General features: G+C 37.7%; 2 protein-coding genes across 2 annotated transcripts; one reads left to right on the plus strand and one right to left on the minus strand.

Moving 5' to 3' along the window:
* Positions 1–1,194: 1,194 nt before the first annotated feature.
* Positions 1,195–23,883, plus strand: LOC141445102 (glycoprotein 3-alpha-L-fucosyltransferase A-like). The gene is given in 10 exon segments (XM_074110884.1): positions 1,195–1,309; positions 8,083–8,158; positions 9,253–9,460; positions 10,159–10,322; positions 15,101–15,341; positions 17,287–17,484; positions 17,991–18,105; positions 18,108–18,222; positions 18,572–18,743; positions 19,061–23,883. Coding segments are annotated over 8 exon segments (1,371 nt in total). The 5' UTR covers positions 1,195–1,309; positions 8,083–8,158; positions 9,253–9,283; the 3' UTR covers positions 19,250–23,883.
* Positions 21,433–26,564, minus strand: LOC141445103 (coiled-coil domain-containing protein 115-like). The gene is made up of 3 exons (XM_074110885.1): positions 26,161–26,564; positions 24,900–25,050; positions 21,433–24,250 (listed from the first exon to the last, which is right to left on the minus strand). The coding sequence occupies exons 1-3, from the start codon at positions 26,171–26,173 to the stop codon at positions 23,935–23,937; spliced, it is 480 nt and encodes a 159-aa protein (XP_073966986.1). The 5' UTR covers positions 26,174–26,564; the 3' UTR covers positions 21,433–23,934.
* Positions 26,565–26,907: the final 343 nt, after the last annotated feature.

A 26,907-nucleotide genomic window follows, 5' to 3' on the forward strand; every position in this document is an offset into this window, starting at 1 on the left:
TATGATGTCCTATAAGACCAAAAATCGGTTACTACATTATTTATTTATTTACGGTTTATGAGTGTAAGGGGCTATGACACCCGTATGTCACGGGCGTAAGGGACAGCTATTTTTCTTATTAAGCTTTTTACGAAAATGTCTATAGTTTCACGTTGAAAAGCAAGAAAATTCAAGATTTTACGTAATTATAACGTCCTGCTAAGTTAAACATTAACAATGCTGTGAGGGTTTGAAAATTACCAAAAACTTCTTTTCGCTCTCCTGAAAAGTAGCATTTTGTCCCTTACGTCAATTGAGACTTCCACCATCGATATATGTATAGTAGATATAAATACTATTTGAAGAGTGTTTAAGTGACGGTTAAAGTTGATAATAATAATAATAATTTATTTGTTGAAAGCTGGTGTACATAAATGATCTTAAAACTATTCTGAATCTCCACTTTCTACCTAAAGATAGGCGTACAAATTTAAATTTCCTATAATAAAATCTTTAACATAACATCTCATGCAAATAATAATAAAAAATAAAAATAAAATGTCAGTTAGCAAGTAAGAATCGAGTAGGTATGTCCAGATAAAATAAAATAAGGTGATTCAACAAATAAATATTGAATTACATCATAATCAGATCAAATAAATTACATTAAATCAGTGTCCCAAACAATTCATTCTGGCTTGACAAAATATTCAGAGCAACAATAATAAAGCTTGTCCATGCACCATTAGAACAATTATTTTTTAAACAGTGGTAAATCTAATTCTTTTAATTTCTTTGGTATATGGTTATAGACCTTGACAGACATATTTATGCAATTTCTATTTACTAGAGGGGACGTTGTGCCAGGGCCCAGGGTGCAGCAGTACCGGTCCATATCGAGCGTAAAGTGTTGAGCTAGATGCCTTTACAGTGAACATATGTATATTGCTCTTAACAAAGAGACATACCTCGAATATGTAAAGAGAAGGTAGCGGTAATATATTATTTTTTTTAAATAATGGTCTGCATGAAACTGATTGTGGAGCCCCACAAATTAATAAAAATATTTAGTTTATAAAATATTTGTTCTTTGAGAAAAATAAAGAGGGTAGTTGGGGATTTCAAATGACAGATTTAAATGTTTGTTTTGTAACATCTGGTAGCATGGTGAACGGTAGTGTTGCTCTGAGGATAAACTCCGCTTGAGTTTGGAACATTTCAGTGTAGTATTGTGGTGGTGACAGTTTTGTGTCTGTTCTTACAGTGTGGAGGTGGAGGATCTGCATGAACACCCATTTGCTGCATAGACGTAGCTATCGTAAGCTTGCCGGTGAGCAAAGTAATTGTTTTTTGACCATTATAAGAGTTAGGCCCCGTGTCTTGGAGAAAGTAACTTCATTAGACCTGTTAAATGTTCCCTTAAAGTAGACAGAAGTTATATACGCAACTAGTGTTGCAAGCGCTTTGTTATATGTTGTTCGGTCACACACACACAGCTCGTAAATTATGTTTTATTATAAAAAAGTAATAGCGCATGTTGCCCATTTTGTAAAATTACTTTACAATAATAACACTAGTCGGTAATTGTTGGTCTACCACCCATTCACGACAATCTAAATAATGACATGTTAAGTTGTTACAGTTATTCAAACGGTAACAATAAGTATGCAATTGGTTGTTTCTTAATAGGTACCTACATATTCCGGGGAGCACGTATCTGAATATCGAAAATTAAAATATCGATTGTTAAAATATCGACGGTCAAAATATCGAACCTAACTAACCCAACCTACTTCCGATATTTTGACCGTCGACTTTTTAACATTAGATATATTAATTTTCGATATTCAGATACGTCCCCATTCCGGTTACCGGTGAATATAATCAAATTATTCTTAAGTATTTCTTTTCACTTACTGTATGAAAGAGCAACACATAAAAAAATAGAGATAAGCAAGTTTACGGCCACAGTCAAGCCTCAGTCTTGTCTCTAAAAGGGCTCTTTTTCGGTCAACTACCTACTAAAGATGAATACGGTTATTCACTTGTATCAAAAGTAATTACACCTTCAGTCGAGGACATAAAATTAAATATCTGTACAGTCGTAGCGTCAAATATACATCGATCGTATAGTTAGCAACATAAAGGTGTACACATAGATAGATATTTTTGACGTGTCGGTAACATACATATATTTATGACCTTGACTGTACACGCATTTTAAAATAAAACTTTAAATTCACGGATTAATCACATCTTCGTCATATAAGCAATAATCACCACCTATCGCCATATTAAGGCATTAAAGTTTATGACCAATTTGCACAGTTCATTATTGTTATCAAACATTGTAAGTATGCCAAGTACATACATCTTCAACTTCTTCATTGAAATTGGCAATGAGTGAAACATCAGTAAACACTCACATTTACTTACTGTGTGTGTTCGAAAGGTAAAAAACAACGATGTAGTTGTTCTACATAACTACCGCAATAATATGAATATTCCGTCACATGAAACCAGTGTTTTTGAAGTGAAAGTAGAGCTTTAATTTTGATTAACGTCTTTTTAAAACTAGGTGACTTTGAAGTATTGAGAATTCATAAGTGGAGTAACAAATGTACTAGATGTGACTAGATACCTAGGTTATTCTGGTAAATGAACGTAGTCCCATGACACACATAACACATATGGTTCTAAGTATAAGCGACAAACGTCTTGCAGGCACATGTGCAATCTTCTAGCCCAGATGCAAGCGTTTTTTGTATAGATAATGATAATATAATGACCTCTATTCATTATCATTATCATTGATGCTGAATTGCTCAGACCCTCTAACACACTATTTTGCCATAGACTGGTATCCGTTCCTTTTCCTGTACACATGAAAACTGAGACAGATTTTTGACAGAGCATCACTTGAAAATACTACCTGCCCGAAAGAAATGAAAAATTGGTGAATTTGAAATACAAGTTCGTTACTTAACTACAAGTTACTTGTTACAATTGTTAAAATTACAGCTCTTTATTATTACTTCTCGTGCTCGCAAAGTTCGTATTTATTTATGCTGGATGTATGTTGCATAAAATGACTGTTTAAGTAGTATATGCTCTTGTGCATAGAGTAAAATTTTCGTTTAAGACCAAGGAAATCAGACGCTACAACCACAACAATTAGAATTTACAAGTAAAAAAGTATTTATTTAATTTGTGTTTTTTTTATTTATGGTTAAATATTATGGTAATGGAAAGCAAATTATGCGTAATGAATGGTGACTATCGAGAGTGAGTGATGGTGGACCCATTAAATAACCCATTAAATATTTTGGTCAAATAATATCCACGATATTATCCGTGTAACATCGAAAAATGAATTATTCTTGTCACTTAACCTGAAACGCTTATCGCGAGTTGTATCAGTCTGCTGCGCCGCGCCATATCGCACTTTCCGATAATCTTGGGACCTACATACTTTAATTGTCATTGCTCAGTCCACTTATATGGCACTGTTATCAAGGAATATGGTAACAAGCGGATTTAGGAATAGGTATTCCTTAACTAGGCTGTATAAGCTTAATTGTGGACGTATATGTGTTATGGCGCCGAGTTATTAACGGATCAAAGGCGTACACTCACCAGCACCAAATATCTGATACAACAAAGCAAATCTGATACTTGTGCGACTCTATTTCAAGAGCTGGTATGGCATATCAGGTATTTTTACACGCTCCGCTATGGCACATATTAGATAATAGCAGCTATATATATGAGATAATCAAGTGAGCAATATAGGGCCTATAGTCATGACTTTTTTGAAATAATTTGAGATGTGTTCCTTTTAAATATTACACAAACAAAAAGTCTATCTGTCGGAATAAATAATATGTAAATTATGTATGTTTTATCTACTTAAACAAGTTTAAACATTTTAAATGTCGTGTCTCTACTCTAGGTACTCTATGAGAAGGTATGTAAATATGTGTTAAACTTATAGACATATTTAATATCCTAATGAGATTATATGTACTATTATATATTATATTATAGTTGTTATGGGCGTACCTAAATTTAGGAAAAAAAATCTATCCGTAATAAGCCGTAGTAGCTCTTGCTTAGTGCATCAACTCTATGGTCTTTCATGCAGACGGTTGTGCGGTCGAATTCGGGCCTGGAACTACATAGTTAACAACCTCAGAAGTCTGAGTTTTCTGGTTTTCCGTTTTGCGGGAAATTGTTTTGAAATTTACTACGATCTTTTTAATTAAGAAAACATAGTGAACAAAACTTGCACATAACTACGAAAAAGTCCAGCGGTAAATATGTGAAAGTTCCGCGCCAGACCTGCCTGGAAATACAGCCCGAGCCCTCTTAATTCGAGAGGAATCCTGTGCCATTAGTGAGACGAATACGTACATATTTATAAGTAAGCTGAAAAAGATGATAATATCATTCTTTAATGCAGTTCTTGAATGTAATAAAGTACTAATAATAATGTGTGGTATAATGTGAAGTTCTTGTATGTGTTGTGTGTAGTTCTTGTTGTAATGTCTTATTTCAAATGTATAGATTAAATTAATCAAAACATTTGTTACAATGTACTTAGATATATATGTATAAATGTACCTACGAGTATACAGCCGTGTAAAAATAAGTTATCCACTCCAGTTTTGTGGTCCAAGTTGTTGCAAACACATTGTTTGTTTGCTATATTATCTATCATACATAATTGATATGACGGAAGCAGCTGATAAAACGTAAAAACCGTTGCTAATACCAACACAGCTTGTTGTTTATATCAGCCCAACAATAGTGTGGTAATGCAGTAAGTAGATCACGTTAGTTTTTAACATGTGTTTGCGCATACGACAAACGGGACTGGCATTAGCATCTCTGTGCCGAAGGCGTGCGCGTCTAACAAACTGAGTCAAGTTCGTACACCCTCAAGTAATAACTTGCCTTTTGTAGGTCGATGTGTATTTATCATTATTATGCAAATTCAGACTCGTTCCTAGGAAAGCAACTAGGTATCCGGTAAAAGTAATGCCAACTACGATTAGCAAAGAGAACTCTAACCCAAAATATTTATGGTCACGTGGTCACGTGAAACACTACGAGTACTAAAGGTTTTTATTCTGACGTTTTCGGGCATATAGACGCTTTAATTATTTTTTTCAGAATTAGGTAACTTTGAGTTCTTTTTATTATTGATTTTGACGAAGAAAAAAAGCGTCCCTTTTTTGTAAGTTTTGTGACTTGAATTTTACATACACGTCTAATTGCTTGAGAGAATGAGAGAGGAAACACTTAAGTTAAACTAGTGGGATGTCGCGATGATAGAAGAAGATTGATATATTTACTATCTAAGTAATATATAAAATTCTCGGGTCAAAAGTGTTTCTGAACAAACTACTTACTTCGAAACGGCATAACCGATTTTTATGTTTTTTTTGTGTAGCTATATTCGGTAGGTCTGAGAATAGGATGTAAACTATTTTCATACTTCTACGTGGACGGAGTCGCGTTCAACAGCTAGTTTTTTTTAATGAAAAGGTAAGGAAATAGGTAGGTCAGCTCTATATTTAAATAATAGGTAAGAAAAGAACTGTGGCTGACGTCAATAGGTACTTAATCATCAGTCAATCAGCAAGTATATCAATTTTTAAACAAGTTCCTATCAAATGAATATGTCGCCAAAGTCGAACTTTCAAGTTGACAGACACTTCTATAGGCATTATTGTTTTATGACATGCAAACGATCAACTTTAGGGTGGTAGACCACATATTTGGCTGATGGTACACGCACTACTCTACTACTGTAAAATTTTTATTTCTTTATTTTCTTAAATAGTCTTAAAGATTATATTAATACTTCATCGACCAAAAAAGAAACACTCGCGGCAACACACGCCAAAAATATACCTTTTTATGTTGTAAGCTGAAACATAGAGTAAGAAGTTAAAAGTCTTGTCTGAAGTGTCCGAGAATTAATATCCAAATTAAACGAGAATGATTTCCTATAAAAAGGCCAATGATATTCGATTAGGGTCAATTAAAGCAGCAGCACCTATAGATGTGGCATTGTTACTGCGGAAGCCTTGAACCAGTAAATACAGTCAGCGTCAAATATAAGGCAGTGATTAATTTAACTACTCAGGTATATCGTTTTCCCTATATTGTCAGAGACGTTAGAGCGTACCGATATATTATAACACTTTGGCCGCTCCCTTCAATTTGACGTTTACTGTACAGTCGAGTTTATAAACTTGTGAGCAAAAATTTTATTAAAAATATCTGAACACGCTTCTACGACGTTAACAATGGAGTCGTGTTAAGAATTTTTTGATAAAATTTTTGCTCACAAGTTTATGAACTCGACTGTATGAAAGCTGATTTTTGAGATCGAGGGCTGACAAAGTAAAAATTCGTCCCATGTCTGTCTATTTACCTATGCACTTCAAATAAGTGTGGTAGAAAATAGAAAATCACACTTCTAGTATTTATTTATTTCCTGGACCAGGCGGGCCGATTTTCAAAAAATTTACTCGAAAAGTTTCGACTAGTTGATGAGATAAATTAGAAGCCTAATTTTTTTTCTACTACACTTGTATAAAGTAGTTAATAAATAACTTATTTAAAAAAAACTAAAACCGACCCAAAAAAATAAATTACTAAAAAAGGAATCGACTACAAAACCCTTGAAAATATTTTTCTAGGGACCTATACTAGTTTGAAATCGGTGACTAAGCACGACCCAGCATGAGTGGAACAATAGTCGTCTACCTCACCTACATATTTTGGGTTTCAATCCCTCCTGCTGGGTCGTGCTGAGTCGCCGACTTCAAGCTAGTAGGTACCTAGAAAAATATTTTCAAGGGTTTTGTAGTCGATTCCCATTTAACCGACTTCAAAAAAGGATTATCTAGGTTAAGTCATCATGATCGTTTATAGACGCGCGAGCATTATTTAGGTCTCTTCTTCATCAGGTCCAGTTTACCAAATGATACTTCCTAAATGTAAATATCTTACTTACCTTAATGCAAAAAATGCCAAAATCGCCATAAGTGTGCCTATAAATTTTGAGGTTTGCCCTCGGTTTCCCTAGGATCCCCACATCGGATCGTCACTTGGTGACAATGGGACCACCTCAGAAGAGTACTCTTTCGAATAAAAAAAGAATTTGACTGAGTAATCGGTGAACATACATAAAAAAAAATACAAACATTGGAACATAGAACCTCCTCCTTTTTTGAAGTCGGTTGAAAATTTGTACGGAAGTTGTATCAGTACAAATTTTTAACTACTTTCCAATAACATTTATATAAGTGACGATTTCACAAACAAAAATACCTCAGTCGCATGTTGATGTTAGAGAGCAATACATGTCTTTAAAAACCAGCCATGAGCGTGTCGAACACGCCCGAAATAGAGTTCCGTAGTCATTACGAAAAAAATAAGTAATATTTTTCTAAGGATTTCGTATTTTGTACGGAATAAGTATTCCAAGTTTACGAGTAGGTATATTTTATACCGTAGGCTGCTATTTGCTCTTAAACTATTAATAATTCTCAAGAAAACTTAATCGTTATAGTTTTACTTGTAATTTTGATATACTTACTATCATACTGAATTTTTCTAAATTTATCCACCCACCGGTTTAGATTTTAGAGGGGGGGACGCTCGATTTTAATGAAAATTTGCACTTTAAAGTATTAAGTATTTTGCAAACAAATCACTGAATCAAAAAATCGTTGTAGCAACCCCCTAATGGTTTTAAGAGACCTATCCAACGATACCCCACACTACAAGGTTGAATGAGAAAAAAAATCACCCCATTTTACGTCTATGGGAGGTACTTACCTAGTCTAAAAAAAATTGTTTTTGTATTTTTTATTATACCATTTTGTCGGCATAGTTTACATATTGATAGTACCTGAGCAAAGCCGCGGACGGACGGACAGACAGACAGACATGGCGAAACTATAAGGGTTCAATTTTTGCCATTTTGCCTACGGAACCATAAAAATTACGGATTTCCGAAAATTTGCGGGCGTGATTTTAAAATCGGCCAGGTCACAACTGACTGAGTGATTGTTTTATTTCCAGATGTCGCTATTGATATGGCGATAGTAGGCGCAAGTGGGCGGATGTGATGTCGGGCATGGCAGACGGGAGCGTAAAGGTTAGTAATAACATGTGTCCAATGTAGGTACAGTACCTTATATTTTACTAACAGCTACCGGTAACCCGCGTGTTTTGGAATTCATTGTTTCCCCGCCTCGTCGTCTGCCTTTGTTGGAGACCAAACTCACATCATCTACGTAGAAATATCTCGAATTTTTCTTTGTATTTCGAAGGCTGAGAGGGGTCGTAGCCCTCGGCGTCTTACGTCAAAGTCGTAAGAAATGAAATAAAATAAAATATATATTTCAGGATTAAAATCTATTAAAGTATTTGGATTGGAAAATGGCTTTGTTGCCCATCTGTCTGTCCGTTTGTTCGTCTGTCAAGAGTCTTGACTGAAGACCTTTTTCTCGGGAACACGTTGATCTGATGCTGAAGCCGGAAGGTAGGCAACGGAACTCTGTTATAAAACAACGTACCTAAGCCGTGTTTGGGCTTAATGGAATCGTTGTGAGATGTTCTTTGGCTACGAATCACTAAAAAGTGAGAAATAAAGAATTTTTTTAACAAAAAAGTAAAACCGACTCCAAAAAAATAAAAAATAACGGAAAATGGAACCGACTACAAAACCCTTGAAAATATTTTTCTAGGTACCTACTAGCTCGAAGTCGGTGACTCAGCACGACCCAGCAGGATGGATTGAAACCCATAGTATGTAGGTGAGGTAGACGACTATTGTTCCATTCCTGCTGGCTCGTGCTGAGGCACCGACTTCGAGCTAGTAGGTACCTAGAAAAATAAAATAGAATATTTTCAAGGGTTTTGTAGTCGGTTCCATTTTCCGTTATTTTTTTATTTTTTTGGAGTCGGTTTTACTTTTTGTTAAAAAAAATATTTATTTATTATACCATTTTGTCGGCATAGTTTACATATATATCCGTACAAACTTACAGCTTTCTAGCATTGATAGTCCCTGAGCAAAGCCGCGGACGGAAGGACATACAGACAGACAGACAGACAGACAGATAGACAGATAGACATGGTGAAACTATAAGGTTTCCGTTTTTGCTAGTTTGGCTCCGGAACCCTAAAAAGGGCCGCTGCACTCCCGACCCGCTGCCGTTCCGTTTATTTAGTATCGTATTGTGACAGTGCGGCGGATAAGCGTCGCGCGTCGGGCAGCATGTGGGCTCGCGTGGCGCGCGCGCTGCGGCGCGTGGCGCTACTGGCGCCGCTGGCGCTGACGGCGCTGGCGCTGCTGCTGCTGCCGCGCCCGCCAGCGCCCCCGCGCGCGCCCGCGCCGCCCGCACCCGCGCCCAAGGCGCCCAAGGCTCCCGCCCTAGAGGACATGCATCTCCAGGTAACAACTAATGAGGGCTATCGCGTATGAATTCGCCACTAGAGGCGCTAGTGTAGCGTGAGGTCTCCGAAATGTCAAATCTCCATAGTTTTTGGGTGCGCTACGCGGGTTTATGTATAGTTAGAATAATTTTGTAAATATTTTGCAATATCTGAAATTAATTATGGCAAATATGCGTTCCGGGGTAATGAATGTCTGTGTTTTGAGACAGTTTTGTCTTTCGGAAACCTTTGTCCTCCCTTTTTCCGAACAAAACGGGGACTGCGCAACACTGTGGCATTCTCGATATTTTTATGGTACGGTTTTAAGGTGTATTAAATATGATTTTAATCTAAACTTTGTTTTCACGCCCGTAATAACAGACTTTGAAAGCCATACTTAAAAACCTCACGCTACAGTGCGCCATCTAGTGAGACAAAAAACGATAGCCCTCATTACCAGAACATGTGAACAACTGAATGTGAAGCAATTTAAGAACCGGCTAGACTAGACCAACACATTAGGTAACAGTACAAATAATACTTGACCAAGGAGCAGCTAGATACTAATAATAGCAAGCGCAGCAATTAAATGGTTAAAGCGAATACAGGCTGCTTCCAACCGAAGCAATTGAAGTCTATGGGGGAGGCCTATTTGCAACAGTGGACGTCCTACAGCTATTATGATGTGATGATGATTATGAATGAAATTAATTCCAGAACGCGTTGAACGCGATCACGGAGAGCGAAGAAGCGGCGGCGCCTCACGACGAGTTGTCTGACGTGGCGCGACGGCCGTGGTTCATGCGCGGCGGCGAGCAGCGCCCGTGGAACACCGACCCGCATGCGCGCCTGTTCCCGGAGGACGCGCCCGGCGAAGACAGGTACGCACACACAGTGGAAGCTTTAAGAGCGCCGCGATCTGAGAGAAAACTAGTGTAACGTATTAACTTAAATAGACTTACTACACGACCTGTCATTTTGTCACTTGCCGTATCTAAAAGAGCGCCAAAGATAAATACAAGACTCGCCCGGGGCGTTTTGATAGCTAAGGCCGGCTCTACGTGCACAACACACCACACAGCGCGAATATTTAGTAGGAATAAAGTAGTGGCCGAGCCGCACGCGTTATTCCTGGAAGACGCGCTGTGAGAACACATGCACGTATACAGGTATACAATACACCACACAGAACACACAGTAGGAATAAGATAGACTTAGGTGACATGGCGCTTAGCCTCCGTGGAACACCAACAAAAAAAACTCGAGAGCTACGCTGTATCGACCATTTTCAATATAAAAATAAGCCAAACACAGTCCGGACATATACCTATGTAGTAACTAGGGCATATATGTTTAGCTGTATGACAAATGTAGACAATCAGTAGGTAGAACTCAAATCAATCAATCAATCAGCCAATCAGTAGGTAGGTAGGTCTTGTACAAATTTCCACGCATATATATGTTTATAGGTATTTTATAATTCTTATATTTGTCATGATTTATAAATATATAATATAATATATAGTTTTTTCTTTTCCCGCAATAATTACGCGTTCAGTTACGTGGGTGCACACTCACCGGGGTTCAGCTGAAAACCAGCGCTGCAGCTCTGGTTACAGGGCTACGGCACATGCTGAGCTGAGTCCTTTTGGCATCACACTACAGCACAATGTCTCTTATTTTCCTCTCTTCTCCTATTTATGTTTTTACTGTGTTTTTGTTGTGATGTAGTGTGTTTTTCTTGTCAATAAATGTTGTGAGTTTGAGTTTGAGTTTGAGAACTACTAAAACAATCATGAATTGAAAATTCTTACGGGGAGCGCGAACGAAGTTGCTCTCAACAGCTAGTAGTACAGTCGCCATCAGATATTTCGGAGCGGCCAAGGTGATCAAAAATATCGATACATGAACTTTAATAATTTAATAATAGAGGTGCATGTGCCGATATTTTTGACCACCTTTTCCGCTCCGAAATATCTGATGGCGACTGTACATACATAAATATGACGTTATTTGTGCTTATAAGTCTCTAAACTAATTGTTTTATTCATAAATATCCTGTATGGACGCAAAATAACTAACTTCGATAACATATTAACAACATTTATTATTTTTCCTTGCAATTAGCACGCTATCGGGTGCTTAATTAAGCCCACGGGACCAGTGACACGATATAACCGCAACCGTAGGTATTTACAACCTACCTCTGGAAGGGTGGCGTTAACTGGCATTCAAGGCTGAAGGTGGTTATAACGGGGCACAGCCTTTGGGATTACGTTTGCTCATTGAACAATGCTTTGGTGCCGCTGACCTTAATTGTAAAAAAATCGTCTAAGTGCTTTCGAACCACACATAACAAAGGGTTCTGTCTGTGTCTGTAGGACCTTAAGTACCTATGCAGGTTCGAGTTATGTCGCAAAGAAGCTTTTTTAGGGTTCCGTAGTCAACTAGGAACCCTTATAGTTTCGCCATGTCTGTCCGTCTGTCTTTCTGTCTGTCTGTCTGTCTGTCCGCGGCTAAACTCAGAGACCGTTAGTACCTACTAGAAAGCTGTAATTTGGCATGAATATACATATCAGTCACGCTGACAGTGGTAAAATAAAAAAACAGTAAAAAAATTTTTTTAGGGTAGGTACCCCCCATAGACTCCCCCACGGGTGATATTTTTTAATTGCAAATTTTCATTAAAAACGATCGTCGTCGTCGTCGTCCCCCCCCCTCTAAAATCTAAATTGCTTGGTGAGAAAATTTGAAAAAATTTAGTATGGTAGTAAATATATCAAATTTAGAAGGAAAATTATAGCAGCTAAGATTGCTTGAGAATTATTCGTAGTTTAAGAGTAAGCAGCCTAAGTTATAAAAAATATACCTAAACTTCGAAGATTCCGTACACAATCCGAAATCCTTAGAAAAAATATTACTTGATTTTTTAGTAATGGCTACGGAACCCTATCCTGGGCGGGCGTATCCGACACGCTCTTGGCCGTTTTTTTTTTAATTGGGTAAGTTCCAATTTCCAATACAATGGGTGGCAATGGATAGTGGTTCTCTCTCACCATAAAGTGACGTTCTTGCTCGTTTTCCATCCTTTTCTAGATATCTCAAAAACTAGGTATTTTTTCAATGCATTGTTAAAAAAAATAGTTCAAACTAATCATCCAGCGAACTACCTACCTTGTTAAACTATGCACATTCTCCGATAAAAGGCGTGCCTTGTGCATATAGGAATTGTTGAATTACCTTCCTAATTTTATTGCTAGACGTAGGTAGTAAAGAGTTTCGTGATCTTATAATAGGTACCTACTTTAACAGGATAACGCGGGCCTGGCATGCCATAAAATAAGAATACGAAACCAAAGAATACTAACTATTACTACGTTCATTCGACCCTAAAATGATATTTGAATATGAACTATATACATATATCAATAATATTCCATATTTGTATTGTATTGTTCGCGGCAACAGAATACGTTTTATGATCCACCGGCAAGCCTATAATAAACTATTCCGTTCAGACCAAACCAAAATCATGAAATCGATAGAATTTAACAACTTGATAAGCATTTTATGCAAAATAAAAATAAGGTACCTACTTAGTTACTTTTATCTTTACTTTTAGAGTAAAAAAGCAAAAGAGTCACGACAGATTCCGAGTTATTTAGCCTACATTAGATAACTAAATAAGTATACGTTATAAATATACGTCTTCAATGCTGTTCTCTTTGATGGGAGAACTCCAGAAGCGTGGAGTAGGAGTGTCGTCGTCTTGTTTTTCAAGAAGGGTGATAAAACTCTCCTGAAAAACTACCGACCTATTTCTCTCCTAAGCCACGTTTACAAGCTGTTTTCAAGAGTCATCACGAACCGCCTTGCGCGAAGACTCGATGAGTTTCAGCCCCCGGAACAGGCCGGGTTTCGATCGGGGTATGGTACCATAGATCACATTCACACAGTGCGGCAGATTATACAGAAGACCGAAGAGTATAATCGGCCCCTGTGCCTAGCATTTGTGGACTATGAGAAGGCCTTTGACTCTATCGAAACTTGGTCTGTTCTGGAATCTTTGCAGCGGTGCCAAGTCGATTGGCGATACATTCAAGTGTTGAGAGGTCTGTATAATGCCGCTACTATGGCCGTCCAAATCCAAAATCGGCAGTCTGGGCCTATCCCCATGCATCGTGGTGTGAGACAAGGGGATGTTATATCCCCCAAACTGTTCACAAATGCATTGGAGGATATGTTCAAGACACTGGACTGGAAAGGACATGGCATTAATATAAACGGCGAGTACCTCTCACACTTGCGATTTGCAGACGATATCGTCATCATGGCAGAGACGCTGCAAGATTTGCAACATATGTTGAGCGACCTAGCTGATTCTTCACAACGCATTGGTCTCCGGATGAACTTGGACAAAACCAAAGTCATGATTAATGAACATGTAAGTCCGGAATCAATTGCAGTACATGGCAACTCTCTGGAGGTTGTTAAAGAGTATGTTTACCTCGGGCAAACTTTGCAATTGGGTAAAAACAACTTCGAGAAAGAGGCCAATAGAAGAATACAGCTGGGTTGGGCAGCATATGGGAAACTTCGTCGAGTCTTTACATCGCCAATTCCACAGAACCTGAAGACGAAAGTCTTCAATCAGTGCGTCCTACCTGTCATGACATATGGTGCCGAGACGTGGACACTCACGGTTGGGCTGGTCCACAAATTTAAAGTCGCTCAGCGAGCTATGGAAAGGGCTATGCTCGGAGTTTCTCTGAAGGATCGAATTCGAAACGAGGAGATCCGACACAGAACTAAAGTCATCGACATAGCTCACCGGATAAGCAAACTGAAGTGGCAGTGGGCCGGCCATATCAGTCGAAGAACTGATAACCGCTGGGGCAAACGAGTTCTTGAGTGGAGACCGCGAATCGGCAAGCGTGGCGTAGGACGCCCTCAGACTAGGTGGAGCGATGATCTTCGCAGGTTAGCTGGCAAGAACTGGATGAGACTGGCCGAGGATCGTGCTCAGTGGCGTGCAACTGGAGAGGCCTATGTCCAGCAGTGGACTAAGATAGGCCGATGATGATGATGATAAATATACGTTAAAAACATTACATTTAATTAAAATTATGAAATGTTTTCCATTCCTAGGATAAATTACAACTTTACTTTATTATCTTGTTCCTCCACTTCCACACGCGTGCGACAGCTATATATGCTCACAGTATGTAGTGCGTGGTAGTGCGATGACATATGTGTCGCTCAGACGTACTTAGCTGTCGTGGACGTGTGGAGCAAAGTACAGCCCGCGGCACGAAAGCCTATCGGTGAGCGATAATGCGCAGATGTACAAAACAAGGTATCGCAGGGAACTGAGCGATACGCGGAGCGGGCGGGACTGACAAGTGTAAGTAGGTACCTACTTAGGTAAGGCGTGCACGACTGACCCAAGCGTAGAAAATTAACGGTCGCTGTCAGTGGCGGACTAACAGTCCTAGGAAGCCTCCAAATGACCATAACATCTCTTGATCAAGTCCTGGCTATATACTTAACACTTACATCGACTTTTAAGATTAGGGTTCCCCATACAACTTTGTCGTCCCGGGCCCCGAACGACCTCAGTCCACCACTGGAAAGTAACGCTGAATCAATAATTTTCTAGAATGGTCAATCAACTGATGTACAAGTTGCCTGACGACGAGGAAGTGCCGGTAAAGAAGATTCTTCTAGCCAACGGGCTGGGCGCGTGGGGCGTGCCGAGCGGCCGCACGGAGTTCATCCGCAACAAGTGCCCGGTGGACCGCTGCTCGCTCACGGCGGACGCGAGGGACGCGGCCACGGCCGACGCCATCTTGTACAAGGATCACCACACGCCGTTCAATGTCAGACGACCTCCTAAACAGGTTACCTTTCCTTTCAATTCCAGAATAAGTACTTCAGCTTGGGCAAGTCTGACTGAACATACCTACTCATACCTGTAAGAGTTTTACAGGTCTTTTATTGAAGTCGACGCAGTTGTCCATGCATTGATCGATCCAATGAATCAATCGATGGTGTTTTGTTTTGTCAACCCATCAACTGAAATATTGCGGAGTAATTTTATGATACAGATACATGTAGGTACTTACATATAACGAATTATAGTAGACTAGCCTGTTACCCGCGACTCCGTCCGCGTAGAATTCGTTTATTGCTATCCCGCGGGAACTATGTAATTTTGACACCCCACACTTCAGTCTACTCGTGACCACGGCCACTGCAATGTTGCCGAAACGTCGAGGTAAATATTACTCGTGTGTGTTAGCGTGATAAGTCCCGTTGGTGGTATTTTGACTATGAGTGAAAATCACGAAAGTTTAAACAGGGGAAACTATCTAATGTCCTTCCCCGGGACTCAAACTATCTGTATACCGAACTTTATCTAAATCAGTTCAGCGGTTGCGGCTTTTGCATTTATAATAAATAATGGCATAACCTATGTCGTGATGTGCTCTGTGAAATGTGTCTATGGTGGCAAACAGCAGATCTGCGACGGTGCATCCTTCTTCTCTCAACAACAACATAGCACTTAGAACTAGGACTCTATAATCCTTTAGTTTAACTGTTCCCTCTGAGTCAGAAATAGAAAAACCGATACGAAGTAGGTACGGTCTTCGACCCGGATTTGACACCTTCATATAAATTAAACACCAACAGGTCAACAACTGCTCATTTTAATCGGTATTCAAGTATTTGCCTATCGTTATTTAGTTTAGAAAGGTACTACCTAACTAAATCAGTTCGGTTTTTAAGGTCTTTTAGTTTTCCGTATGTAAGTATTGGGTCAAATCTTGCAAGTTACTTTTGATTTTACTTCTAGTGGTCGGATTGACGTGAAATTTAGCATTCACTTACCCATGTAAGTTCGGTGACAATACATCTGATAATATATCTGGTAGTGAAATTCAGGTGGTCCGGCCAATTCGGCTCCGCAGGACGGATCTCCTTGACGGTTAATGGTGTATCAATTTAAAATTTGGTACGGAAATATTTACCTACTTTGGATACCAATTGCAAGTATAGGTACCTTATAATTAACAAAAAGCACAGTCAGCAAAAAAGCTTGTAATAAAAAGTGTTTTTTTTTAACAAAAACTTATTTTCATACGAAGTCCGATGACAAATGGCAATTTCTGAGTATAAGTCAGATAAGTGGATTAATATTTACGTACTTATCTACGCAATTAACATTAGATATTCCTTCCACTGTTTTAAAACACCCTTGTTTAACTTAAAATAAATCTCTCTCCAGGCTGATTGACATTATATTTCATTGTATCATGCATGATTCATGACTAAATAAATCATTCTTGGGTACGTCCAATCTTCATTAGACCTACTCGAGGCAACCATTACCTTAATTGGGTAATCTGGTATAATTTAGCACGGGCGAAAAGTGACACCGAGCCCGTTGGGTCCTGGGGTTTACCAATTGTACCTATATCGTATGATTGTATCAGTGTAGAGGGAAATAAACACAGGAAAATCACTTTAGACTCACATAGATACTTACATACAGTCGTACATTAATGAGTGAGTAGACGAGTCAAGTCAAAAACAATATAAAGACCTCGAGGGTCATAAATATTTATATAGGTACTAAAAGTGTCAACAAAACTACGTAGTTTTGGTAAAAGGTAAATATGTTTCTTCAATATACATACATAATATAATATAATATACGAAAGAAAGCTGATACCTACTACCTACTGGAATGAAAATAATGGTCAATACGGCCTTAGGTTAGTTTATTTTTTTAATTGTATATAACTACAAGTATCATTCTGATTGTTATACGTAAATTTACAGATATGGATTCTCTACTATCTAGAGTGCCCGTACCACACGGCATCCCTCCGTCCCACGTCGCTGGACGTGTTCAACTGGACGGCCACGTACCGCCGCGACTCCGACATCGTCACGCCGTACGAGCGGTGGACGTACCACGACCCTCTCATCACCGAGAACAAGCTAGATAGGAACTACGCTGCCAACAAAACTAAAAAGGTGATTTATAATATAAGTTTTATAATTTCAATATGTAGCGAGTAATAAAAAATTGATAGTAGGTAAATAACTTCGAAAAACATTTAGGTACGGTTTTCTGCCTTTTCCAACTCACATTTCCCAAATGTTTCATTTGCCACACTGTTTTATTTGCCAACTCATATTGTCTGAAACTAATTTATTTTCGAAACTTTTTTAAAACAAACCAAACCTACCTACTGTCTTCTATAAAAGTATAAGAAATTACCTATACTGATAAAAAATTTGGTTTCGGAGAAAATTGAGCGTTGGGAAATGAAACAGTTGGCAAATCAAACATCAAGCAAACAATATTTTTCGAAAAGGCAGAACCCGAAAAAAACCTACGTTTTAGCCTCTCTTTTGTTTCAAATAATATCAGTATCAATAACGCGGATTAAGATAAGAAAAATAGAAAAAGATAGCCTTAAATTTCGGACTAATCCGGACCTGATATTGAAAAGTTAAAAAAAAAAATGTTTCCGCAGGTCGCGTGGTTCGTCTCCAACTGCCACGCGCGCAACCGCCGGCTGCAGTACGCGCGGCAGCTGTCAAAGTTCATCTCCGTGGACATCTACGGCGCATGCGGCTCGCACCACTGCCCCGCGCCGACCCCAACTGCTTGGAGATGCTGGACCGCGACTATAAATTCTACCTCGCCTTCGAAAACTCCAATTGCCGTGACTACATCACTGAAAAGTTCTTTGTCAACGGTTTGCAGTGAGTTGTTTGCTAAATTAGCTAAAATAGTATAGGTACCTAGCTAAACCTTGATATTTTGCCATTGCCTCAACGCTGACCGAGTCAATTACGATTTCTTCAATTAGGTAGGTACATGTATCAAACTCATCATCCCAGCCTATATACGTCCCACTGCTGGGTACAGGCCATCCTCAATTACCTATGACTTTGTCAAACTCGCAATGTGTTTAAACTCGCTATGGGCACCTGTTTAACTGCGGAATATGTCAATGAATTTAAAGAACTGTCTATTTTGATAGTTTAAAAATGGATACAATATAGTCCGTTCGATACTTCTAAGTTCCTAATTGCACTTTGATGCTTTCAGGCACGACGTGTTGCCGATAGTGATGGGTGCGCGCGCGTCGGAGTACGCGGCGACGGCGCCGCACAACTCGTACGTGCACGTGGAAGAGTTCACCTCCCCCGAAGACCTGGCCAGCTACTTGCAGCGGCTGGACGAAGATGATGCGCTCTACAACTCTTACTTCAAGTGGAAGGTTAGTACTCCCTCGGACAATAGAGTATACCCATTACATCGCTTGACTCTAGTATTCCTAGAGCAAGGTTGGCCACTGGCCAAACCCAGGCGCGAGGGCCACTTTGACCCGCCAAGGCATTTGTATTTGCCCGCCAACGCGTTGATGAACTAAAATGTCTCTAATTTCAGACCAAATTATTTTCTAACCAATCACCTACAACAACAGCATTATTATTGGATACACGTAATATTTACGCAAATAAACCCCTAAAAGAACGATTTTTGCATAGTAAATAAGTTTGTACTAGTAATAGTTTTCTGCTCTTATCTTTTCAGGGCACAGGTGAATTCATAAACACGTTTTTCTTCTGTCGAGTATGCGCTATGCTGCACGCCAGCGAGCGGCGGCAACGACAAACACACTATGTGGACGTCCAAGCGTGGTGGCGCGAAAACACTTGCACGAGGAACATGTGGCGAGGCACCTCCACAGAGTACTCTCACGATTCCAGGGACAAGGGATAAATATTTGTTTCTGGAAAAAGGTTTTGCTTGACTTCGAAGTTTGTTTTCTACAAATGAGGAAGAAAACCATCAACATAGGCCTGACAGTCCACAGTCGCGAACGCACTCGCAAGCATTCAGTACAGGAAAGAAGGACATTGTGTGCAGTCAGTTAAAAAGTTGCTCAATAGAGTGAACTTGTTGCATAACCGGAAAAATTATACATGTTCAGGACTGTATACTTATAATGTGCTATAGTACAAAGTGTTAGTCAAACATCCAAAAGTTTTCTAATACTATGACTAACACTATTGCCGTGCTAATTGTTTGGCAGCGTTTAATCATACATTATTTTATATCATCGTGGTTAAATGCACGGATGAAAAGTTAAAGTTTACAATATTCCTAACGAGTCAGAGGAATATCGGCGCAATGAAACTGTTGCATTTAATTAAATAAGTATGTAGGTACTTACGATAGTGGGTCAAACCGTGAAATACCTAATGTGGGTAATTTTATGGTTTCAGTGTTTAATGTTGGTTTGGCGTATAGGTTACGTATTAGGAATAAGACCTTTTCCTAACCTTCAAGGAGAATAAATTCGCACTCAGTCGTCCGTTATTGGCAATATAATTAATAGTCAACAAATGAATATTTAAAACTAATTCCTTAGACACTCGCGCCCACCGAGGGGCCATCGTGAAAGTTACCTGATTCCATAGACAATAACAGGTACTATTATTGTAGTAAACACTATATAAATCATTACACTAACTCAGTACACTAACTAATTTGCGAAGAATTTTTAATTTTGTATTATTTTTTACAAATTTGTTTTTCTTAGACCGATATATTTAAGTATTTGTTATAACTTGTCAAAGTATGTTAGTAAGTTTTACTTATTCATTAATTTATATGTTATTGTTATGAGATATGTATGAATTCAAGTCGTGTCTAGTCATATACCTATGGCTACTTTAAACAAAGCACAAAACGCATCACAAGCTCAGCTCAACCTGCACAACGCGTCCTGTAATAATAGGTAATTAATTAATGATTATTTAACTTCATCATATGAAGTAAACTTTTCTTTAACTTCTCTAAGAAGTTGATATTTTTTGATATGTAAGCATTTATTGCTAGTAATTAAGCATGTTCACACAAATTGTACTTAACATAGGTAACTTATTGTTGTTTATTACATGAATCATAGTGTCACTAAGTTTTTAAAGTAGACTTTCTAACAGGTTTGATTTTCAGGAAAATGATCTCAAATTGTCGCTAAATAAAATCAATGGTTCTTTTCTCAAGAATACTTAGGTACTATAGAAAATCATCATACCTACTTAATATGAGTTTTAGTTTAAAAATTAAGGGCACAAATGCCGCTGGCGCACGAATTTCAAGGTGGTTTAAGTAGGTACTTATATTAATTTTTGCCGTTTGTAATAAATTTGAAAGGACTTGGTGACTTTAATTTAGTAATATAAAACTCTAAACGGGTCCGAACGTTACGTAATATAAGGAAAATGTCTTTCTTCATCAATTTGAATCGCCGTTAGTGTTATCTGACTCCAAGTTCGCAGATGTACCATATTAAAAATAATAACAAAATAATTAATAACAATAATAAAATTAAAAATTGACGACCGGATGGCCAAGTGGTTAGAGAACCTGACTACGAAGCTTGAGGTTCCGGGTTCGATTCCCGGCCGGGGCAGATATTTGTATGAATAATACGAATGTTTGTTCTCGGGTCTTGGATGTTCAATATGTATTTAAGTATGTATTTATCTATATAAGTATGTTTATCCGTTGCCTAGTATCCATAGTACAAGCTTTGCTTAGTTTGGGACTAGGTCAATTGGTGTGAAGTGTCCCATGATATTTATTTATTTACTTCACTGAACGACTGGGCTTTTGGGAGATTTACCATCTGCCCAAAAGGTTTCCTTAGAATGCTACCGTAGTTACGTTTAGGTAGATACATATTGATTATGGCGCAATACTATTTAAACGCAAACGTTATTTATTTATCAGGGTATTCATTTAACATTTATTAAAAACTAGGATTTAAGTGTAATAATGAACCGTTAAAGTTAATCAATGTTTTCAGTGAGAGTTGAAAAAAATGAGACTTATTTGTTTTTAACTGCGACATAACGAAGCAGGCAAGGTGCCGAAAAATATAATAAAAATAAAAATATTCACAAATTGTTACTTTAATTAAAATTTCAAAACATGCGTTTTTGCATCATATATTCTAGTAACGATATGATAGAATGGAATAGATGTGCCTGCCATTTTAAGTGCATAAGCCAAAGATATAATTATGAATGAAGATGACATTAGAAAATGAATGTTGGTTAGCTTAAGCAGCTAAGGTATGCATGTAGTTCATAAGTGCATTGATGTGCCTAGTATGTATTAGCAAAATAAATGCTCTGCATTTACTTACCAACTATTTGTCAAACTATTTAAATATTATTATGTACAGTGGTGTGTTCAAATGATCTGTACATAATCAAGTTTGTTAATGTTCAGCTAAAGCAGATCCATGAAATTGCATTACAATATGTGTATTCGGGTAATCGGGTCGTAAAAATGAGACTGAAAACTGAAACAATGTATTGTTGTTGTGATCAGTTCTTCAACTATGTACAGTGACTATACTAACAGTTTCTCAAATAAACAGCAACGACATTCATAACAAGGGTTTGGAGTTTTAGTGGCGCGATAAGATGAAAACGAATCATGGAGTCGACATTAACGTTAAAATTGTATTCTTGGTCATATTCATTTAGTGATTTAATCCCGAAAAGCTTTTATCCCCATCATAAATAAAGCTCCTTGGACTCAGGACCTAAGTAATAAAAGATTAAAATTATGAATAAAATAATAAGGGGCTGTTTCACCATCCATTGATTAGTGTTAAGTGACGGTTAAATGTGATGCCGTCTCTATTTGTTTTGTTCGAATAGACGGAGATGGCATCGCATTTAACCGTCACTTAACACTAATCAATGGATGGTGAAACAGCCCTAAGTCTATTTATTTGGCATGTAACTAAATTTTGAAATTTAATGATAATGGTTCACTTTAATCTTACCATGCTTCGAAAACTGAGAATAGGGATGTTGACACCATTAAAAAATAATTCGAAGACACGACTCCAGTAAAAAAACGCTTTATTTTAGCCCTGAAAACCAGATTAATTTTCGATTAACTGCAAAATTAGATTTTTTGTTGCTTTAAAACAAATAAATAGTTGATTGAGTTGGCGAACAAGTGACGTCATAAGTTGCTATTTCCATTCAAACTCTATGGCACTGAGCAAGTAATCACTATACGTTTTTACTATATGGGAGAGTTGTGTTTTGACAGCTCATAAAAAGTACGTCAGTTGATTGGTGGAGTCAACATCCCTATTCTGCTGATAACATCTCAAAAAAAATACGTAGTTCTTATATGTTTGACCTTAAATGGTGTGTACTGATTTTTTGAATATGCTTTATGAGACGTCTTCTGTACATAATGTTGTAATTATACCCATATAAGTAGAAAAAATCTAGTTTTGTCAAAGTAAAACAAGCACCTGTAAGATAGCAAATTGAGATAATGCTTGGCAAATGATGTTTGTCTAAACATGTTCAGTTACCATACCAACAAATTTTATGATACTTATATATATTTAAAATTTAATATAAAATCACATTTCATAACTTAATCATTAACTAATTTTGACATCAAACAACAAAGTCATGCATTTGATTTTATTCATTGAAATAAAAAAGGACAATTTGAAATAAAATATAGGATGTCCCAAGACGATGGCACATTTATTTATTTATTTTATTTATTTCAAAGGCACACATGGATGGAAGGATGTGTTTATTTCACAAGTGGATCCTTAGGCGGGCCTCAAACAGCTGGCTGTTCCAGCTGTTTAAGGCCCTTATTAGTAACATGTACTTTAAAATTATGAAGCACAGAAAAGTCAAAATTTTAAAGTACATGTTACTAATAAGGGCGTTAAACAGCTGGAACAGGGACTGGAACTGGAACAGATGTATTAATTTTCCTGAAATTGACATTGACAATGTAAAATTTCATGGTCTTCCTTTTATTTAATATGCTTTGTTACTTGGAAAAAATAATTCTTCCAATTGACATTACGGGTTTTTTTTACCATAATATTTGGCGGGTTCGATTCCCGGTTCAGACAGGCGATCATTCAAAAATCTTTGAATGCAGTTAAAATTGTTATTAAAAACAAAATGAAGTCTCCTTTCAGTAAAATCATCTCTATACAATATTTAAGATACATTCCCTCCATGTGGCATCATCTTGGGACATCCTATAGACAATTGTCGCAGCTTGCTAAGCCACAGTAGCTTAGACAAGCTATCACAGTAACTATTATGACTGTGTGTGTATGCCCGTTTTATTATTACTAAGCCTTCAAAATCAAAACCTTAACACCAACATGAAATATATTATTTACAAAATGTTACCTAGATAATTTAAGGATGCAAAGGGCAAGCCATTTAAGTGACTTTGATTAAAAAAAAAGGACTACTGAGTTAAATACTTTATACATTACCTTATATCTAGTGATCACCACATTCAAACAGAATAAATGGATTAAAATCGAATGGTTTTCTTTTTTTTACCAGTACTACCTACTCAAAAATTTGAATTAATACTTATGCCGACTTGTGATTTTTTTTGAACTTCTCCAATATATTCATATTCCTAATATTTTCAGATATCTGAAACTGAATGTTAGCACACTCCACCACTGATGTTATGGTGCTTTGAAATATTTCTTGAGCCTTGTGCATATTTCGAGGCACCAAAATCCCAAACCACCTCAGAGGATTAATAGTGTCTGCATCATTACTCTCTATAGCATTAAATTGTTTTTCTTCACTGGCTTTTGTGTGTACCGATGCTGAGAACTCTGGACTGCTTTCAGTCGGCAACCTCGCTGTGCTCACTGCAGTCTGGCCCATGATGTACCTGGAAATTGATATTAAAGTCTAAGTTTTATAATTCAATTATTTTAGCAGTACAATTAAAATACTTAGAAGTGTTAGTGTAATTGAACACTTAACTAATGTAGAATAATATTGACGACCGGATAGCCAAGTGGTTAGAGAACCTGACTAGGCAGCTTTCGGTCCCGGGTTCAATCCCCAGCCAGGGCAGATATTTGTATGAATAATACAAATGCTTGTTCTCGGGTCTTGGATGTTCAATATGTATTTTAGTTATGTGTTTATCTATATAAGTATTTCTATACATTGCCTAGTATCCATAGTATAGTCAGCATCAAAAGTAGCTATACACTTTCGTACTTTGTTGTTTTACATACTAAACACCATGAAAGATTTTCCATGTGTCAATGCAACAGAATAAAAAATTGATCCGTTACTTTTGATGCTGACTGTACAAGCTTTGCCTAGTTTGGGACTAGGTCAATTGGTGGCAATAATGTCCCATAATATATTTTTTTTATACCTATTATGTTTGATGCTGTAATAAATTAACATTCTCTATTATTCACAAAAAAACCAGCCTCTCTGTACATCAAAGCTGGCTTTGACCAATATTAGCATGGTACATCATACTCGGAGATCAGAACAAGTTTACAAATGTTTTTATTTACCTGGACTTGGCAAGGTGTATGCTTCCTTCGTGAATTTTAGACTCTATAATTATTTCATTGTTGATTTTCTCTTCCATCAGATGTAGCTGGATCAAAGCCACTTTGTCCAAAAGTTCAGATACCTCATCCAAACTAGGAGTGTTCTTGTCCTCTGAAAATTAACAGAAACAGAAATACATATAGTGCTACTCAAATACTTAAGTTTTCCTTTGGTAGGCTGTAGGTATTCAAAAAGAAAGTAGAAGAAAGTTGGATCAGTCAATGGGTTTCATGAGGGGGGGGGGGGGCATGACGGATCCAAAGAAAATTGGATTCTAATTAGGAAATTCTTAGGTACACATTACATTGACCTAGTATGTGTAATACATTTTGAATGTGGTCACATTGCTTTCCTTATTTGTCTTATTTTGTGTGTTGGCACTACCGTATAGTGTAATGGCAATACAAATGAACAAACGAGGGAAAAAAACAGAGCTGGTGCCGGAGTATAAAGAGGTTAGTTCCTTCCTGAAACTCGGCTGATACCTCAGGTGAGTGTTTGCTATGTACTGTTAATTGCCATGATCATGGATTGTGTAAGGATGTCTGCAATTTAATGCAGGGTACATTCCGTACATGGGTCCAGTAAGCGCTAGAGTTCAATGTACACTTGATAATGTCATAGACAGCGGAGAGCAAAAACTAGACATGGAGCAAGTATCTCTTGCCCAGCATTAATGATCGTAAAGATGATGGAGCAACCAAGTCAGGACTATGGGGATGGTGGAGGTCAGGGGGCCAAACCCCCACGTCCAGCAGGTGCCAGGCCAAATCATGGGCAAACTAAAGATCACTGGTAGGCTATCTCTCTACCTAAGCATTGACGCACCCGGGCATAGCGCAGTGTCTAGACCAGAGTATTTTAAGTTGACCGTAAGCTAAGCATGCCACCTTAGGCCTAGTTTGTGCTAGTTAGGAATCACTGTTATCACATATCTTGTGAAGCCAAAATAAGAACTTGTCCTTACACACTTCAGCAATATTTGTGGCCTTATTATTGCTGTGTACCATTAGCACCCCAGGTATATATGTATGACATTTATGGAAGCATAGAAGGGCCACACACGGCAGACCAACGGTTAAGCTAAAATAATTAATTAACCAACACGACATCATCATGTTTATGTAGTGAAAAATCCATCAAAAAAAAATATTCACAACGTTACTATATGTAAACAGATCCACATAATTTTGATAATGATGGTTTATGGATTTTGCTTACCTTTTGGTACCATGTTTACGCAAATAGAGAGTCAAGATACTTTTCAAGTACAAGTAAGACACCACTATATTTAGGCATACAATACTCTTTTGAAAGGCAGATGAACTGCTGAAAGCTGAACCCACGAAACTGAAACGTAGTTATTAATTATTAGCGTAGCGTAACTTAGTATTAATCACATGACGAATACGAATGTCAAATGAATTGACATTGACATAATTTCTTTTCACGAAAAGACAAAGGAGAAGAAATGGAAAAATAATCCTGTATGTAAAAAATCCTCGGACTTGATAACTATGAAAAATCAACCAACAAAAACATGTTGTAAGCAACGTGCAAAGTCTCGATACAATATTTCGTGGGATGGGAACCATTCGCTGTACTGAGGGCCTACTCCATAGTTCGAAAATCGAAGTTCATATCGTACCGTTCCTCTCGCTCTCGTATTAAGTAGTACAAGTGTCAGAGGGACCGAACGACACGAACTTCAAGCTTCGAATTTCGTAGTAGCCCTGCTGCTGTATCGTACCGACTGACAACACATGAAATTTGGTATGGAAGTCGTTTGAGACGTTTGAGTAGACGTGGTCTGGGCGGTCCAGCAAAACCAAAGAGTATTAGATTAGTACCTATAGGCAAAACTTTCCTCTGATAGACAGAGCCTAAATTAATTAAGTTGAATTAAGCTGTAATTTAAGTAATCAAAAACTAAATTAATTACTCTAACACTCTAACCTGAGAAAGCTG

Source organism: Choristoneura fumiferana, unplaced genomic scaffold (genome assembly GCF_025370935.1).
Source record: "Choristoneura fumiferana unplaced genomic scaffold, NRCan_CFum_1 Sck3bRy_348;HRSCAF=598_pilon, whole genome shotgun sequence".
NCBI classification, from domain to species: Eukaryota; Metazoa; Arthropoda; class Insecta; order Lepidoptera; family Tortricidae; genus Choristoneura; species Choristoneura fumiferana.

What these genes read in the sequence shown, in the direction of transcription:
- LOC141445103 (XM_074110885.1), bottom strand. An exon ending in ATACACCTTGCCAAGTCCAG is followed by an intron (nt 24,251 to 24,899) that starts GTAAATAAAAAC and finishes ATCAATTTCCAG; the next exon opens with GTACATCATGGGCCAGACTG.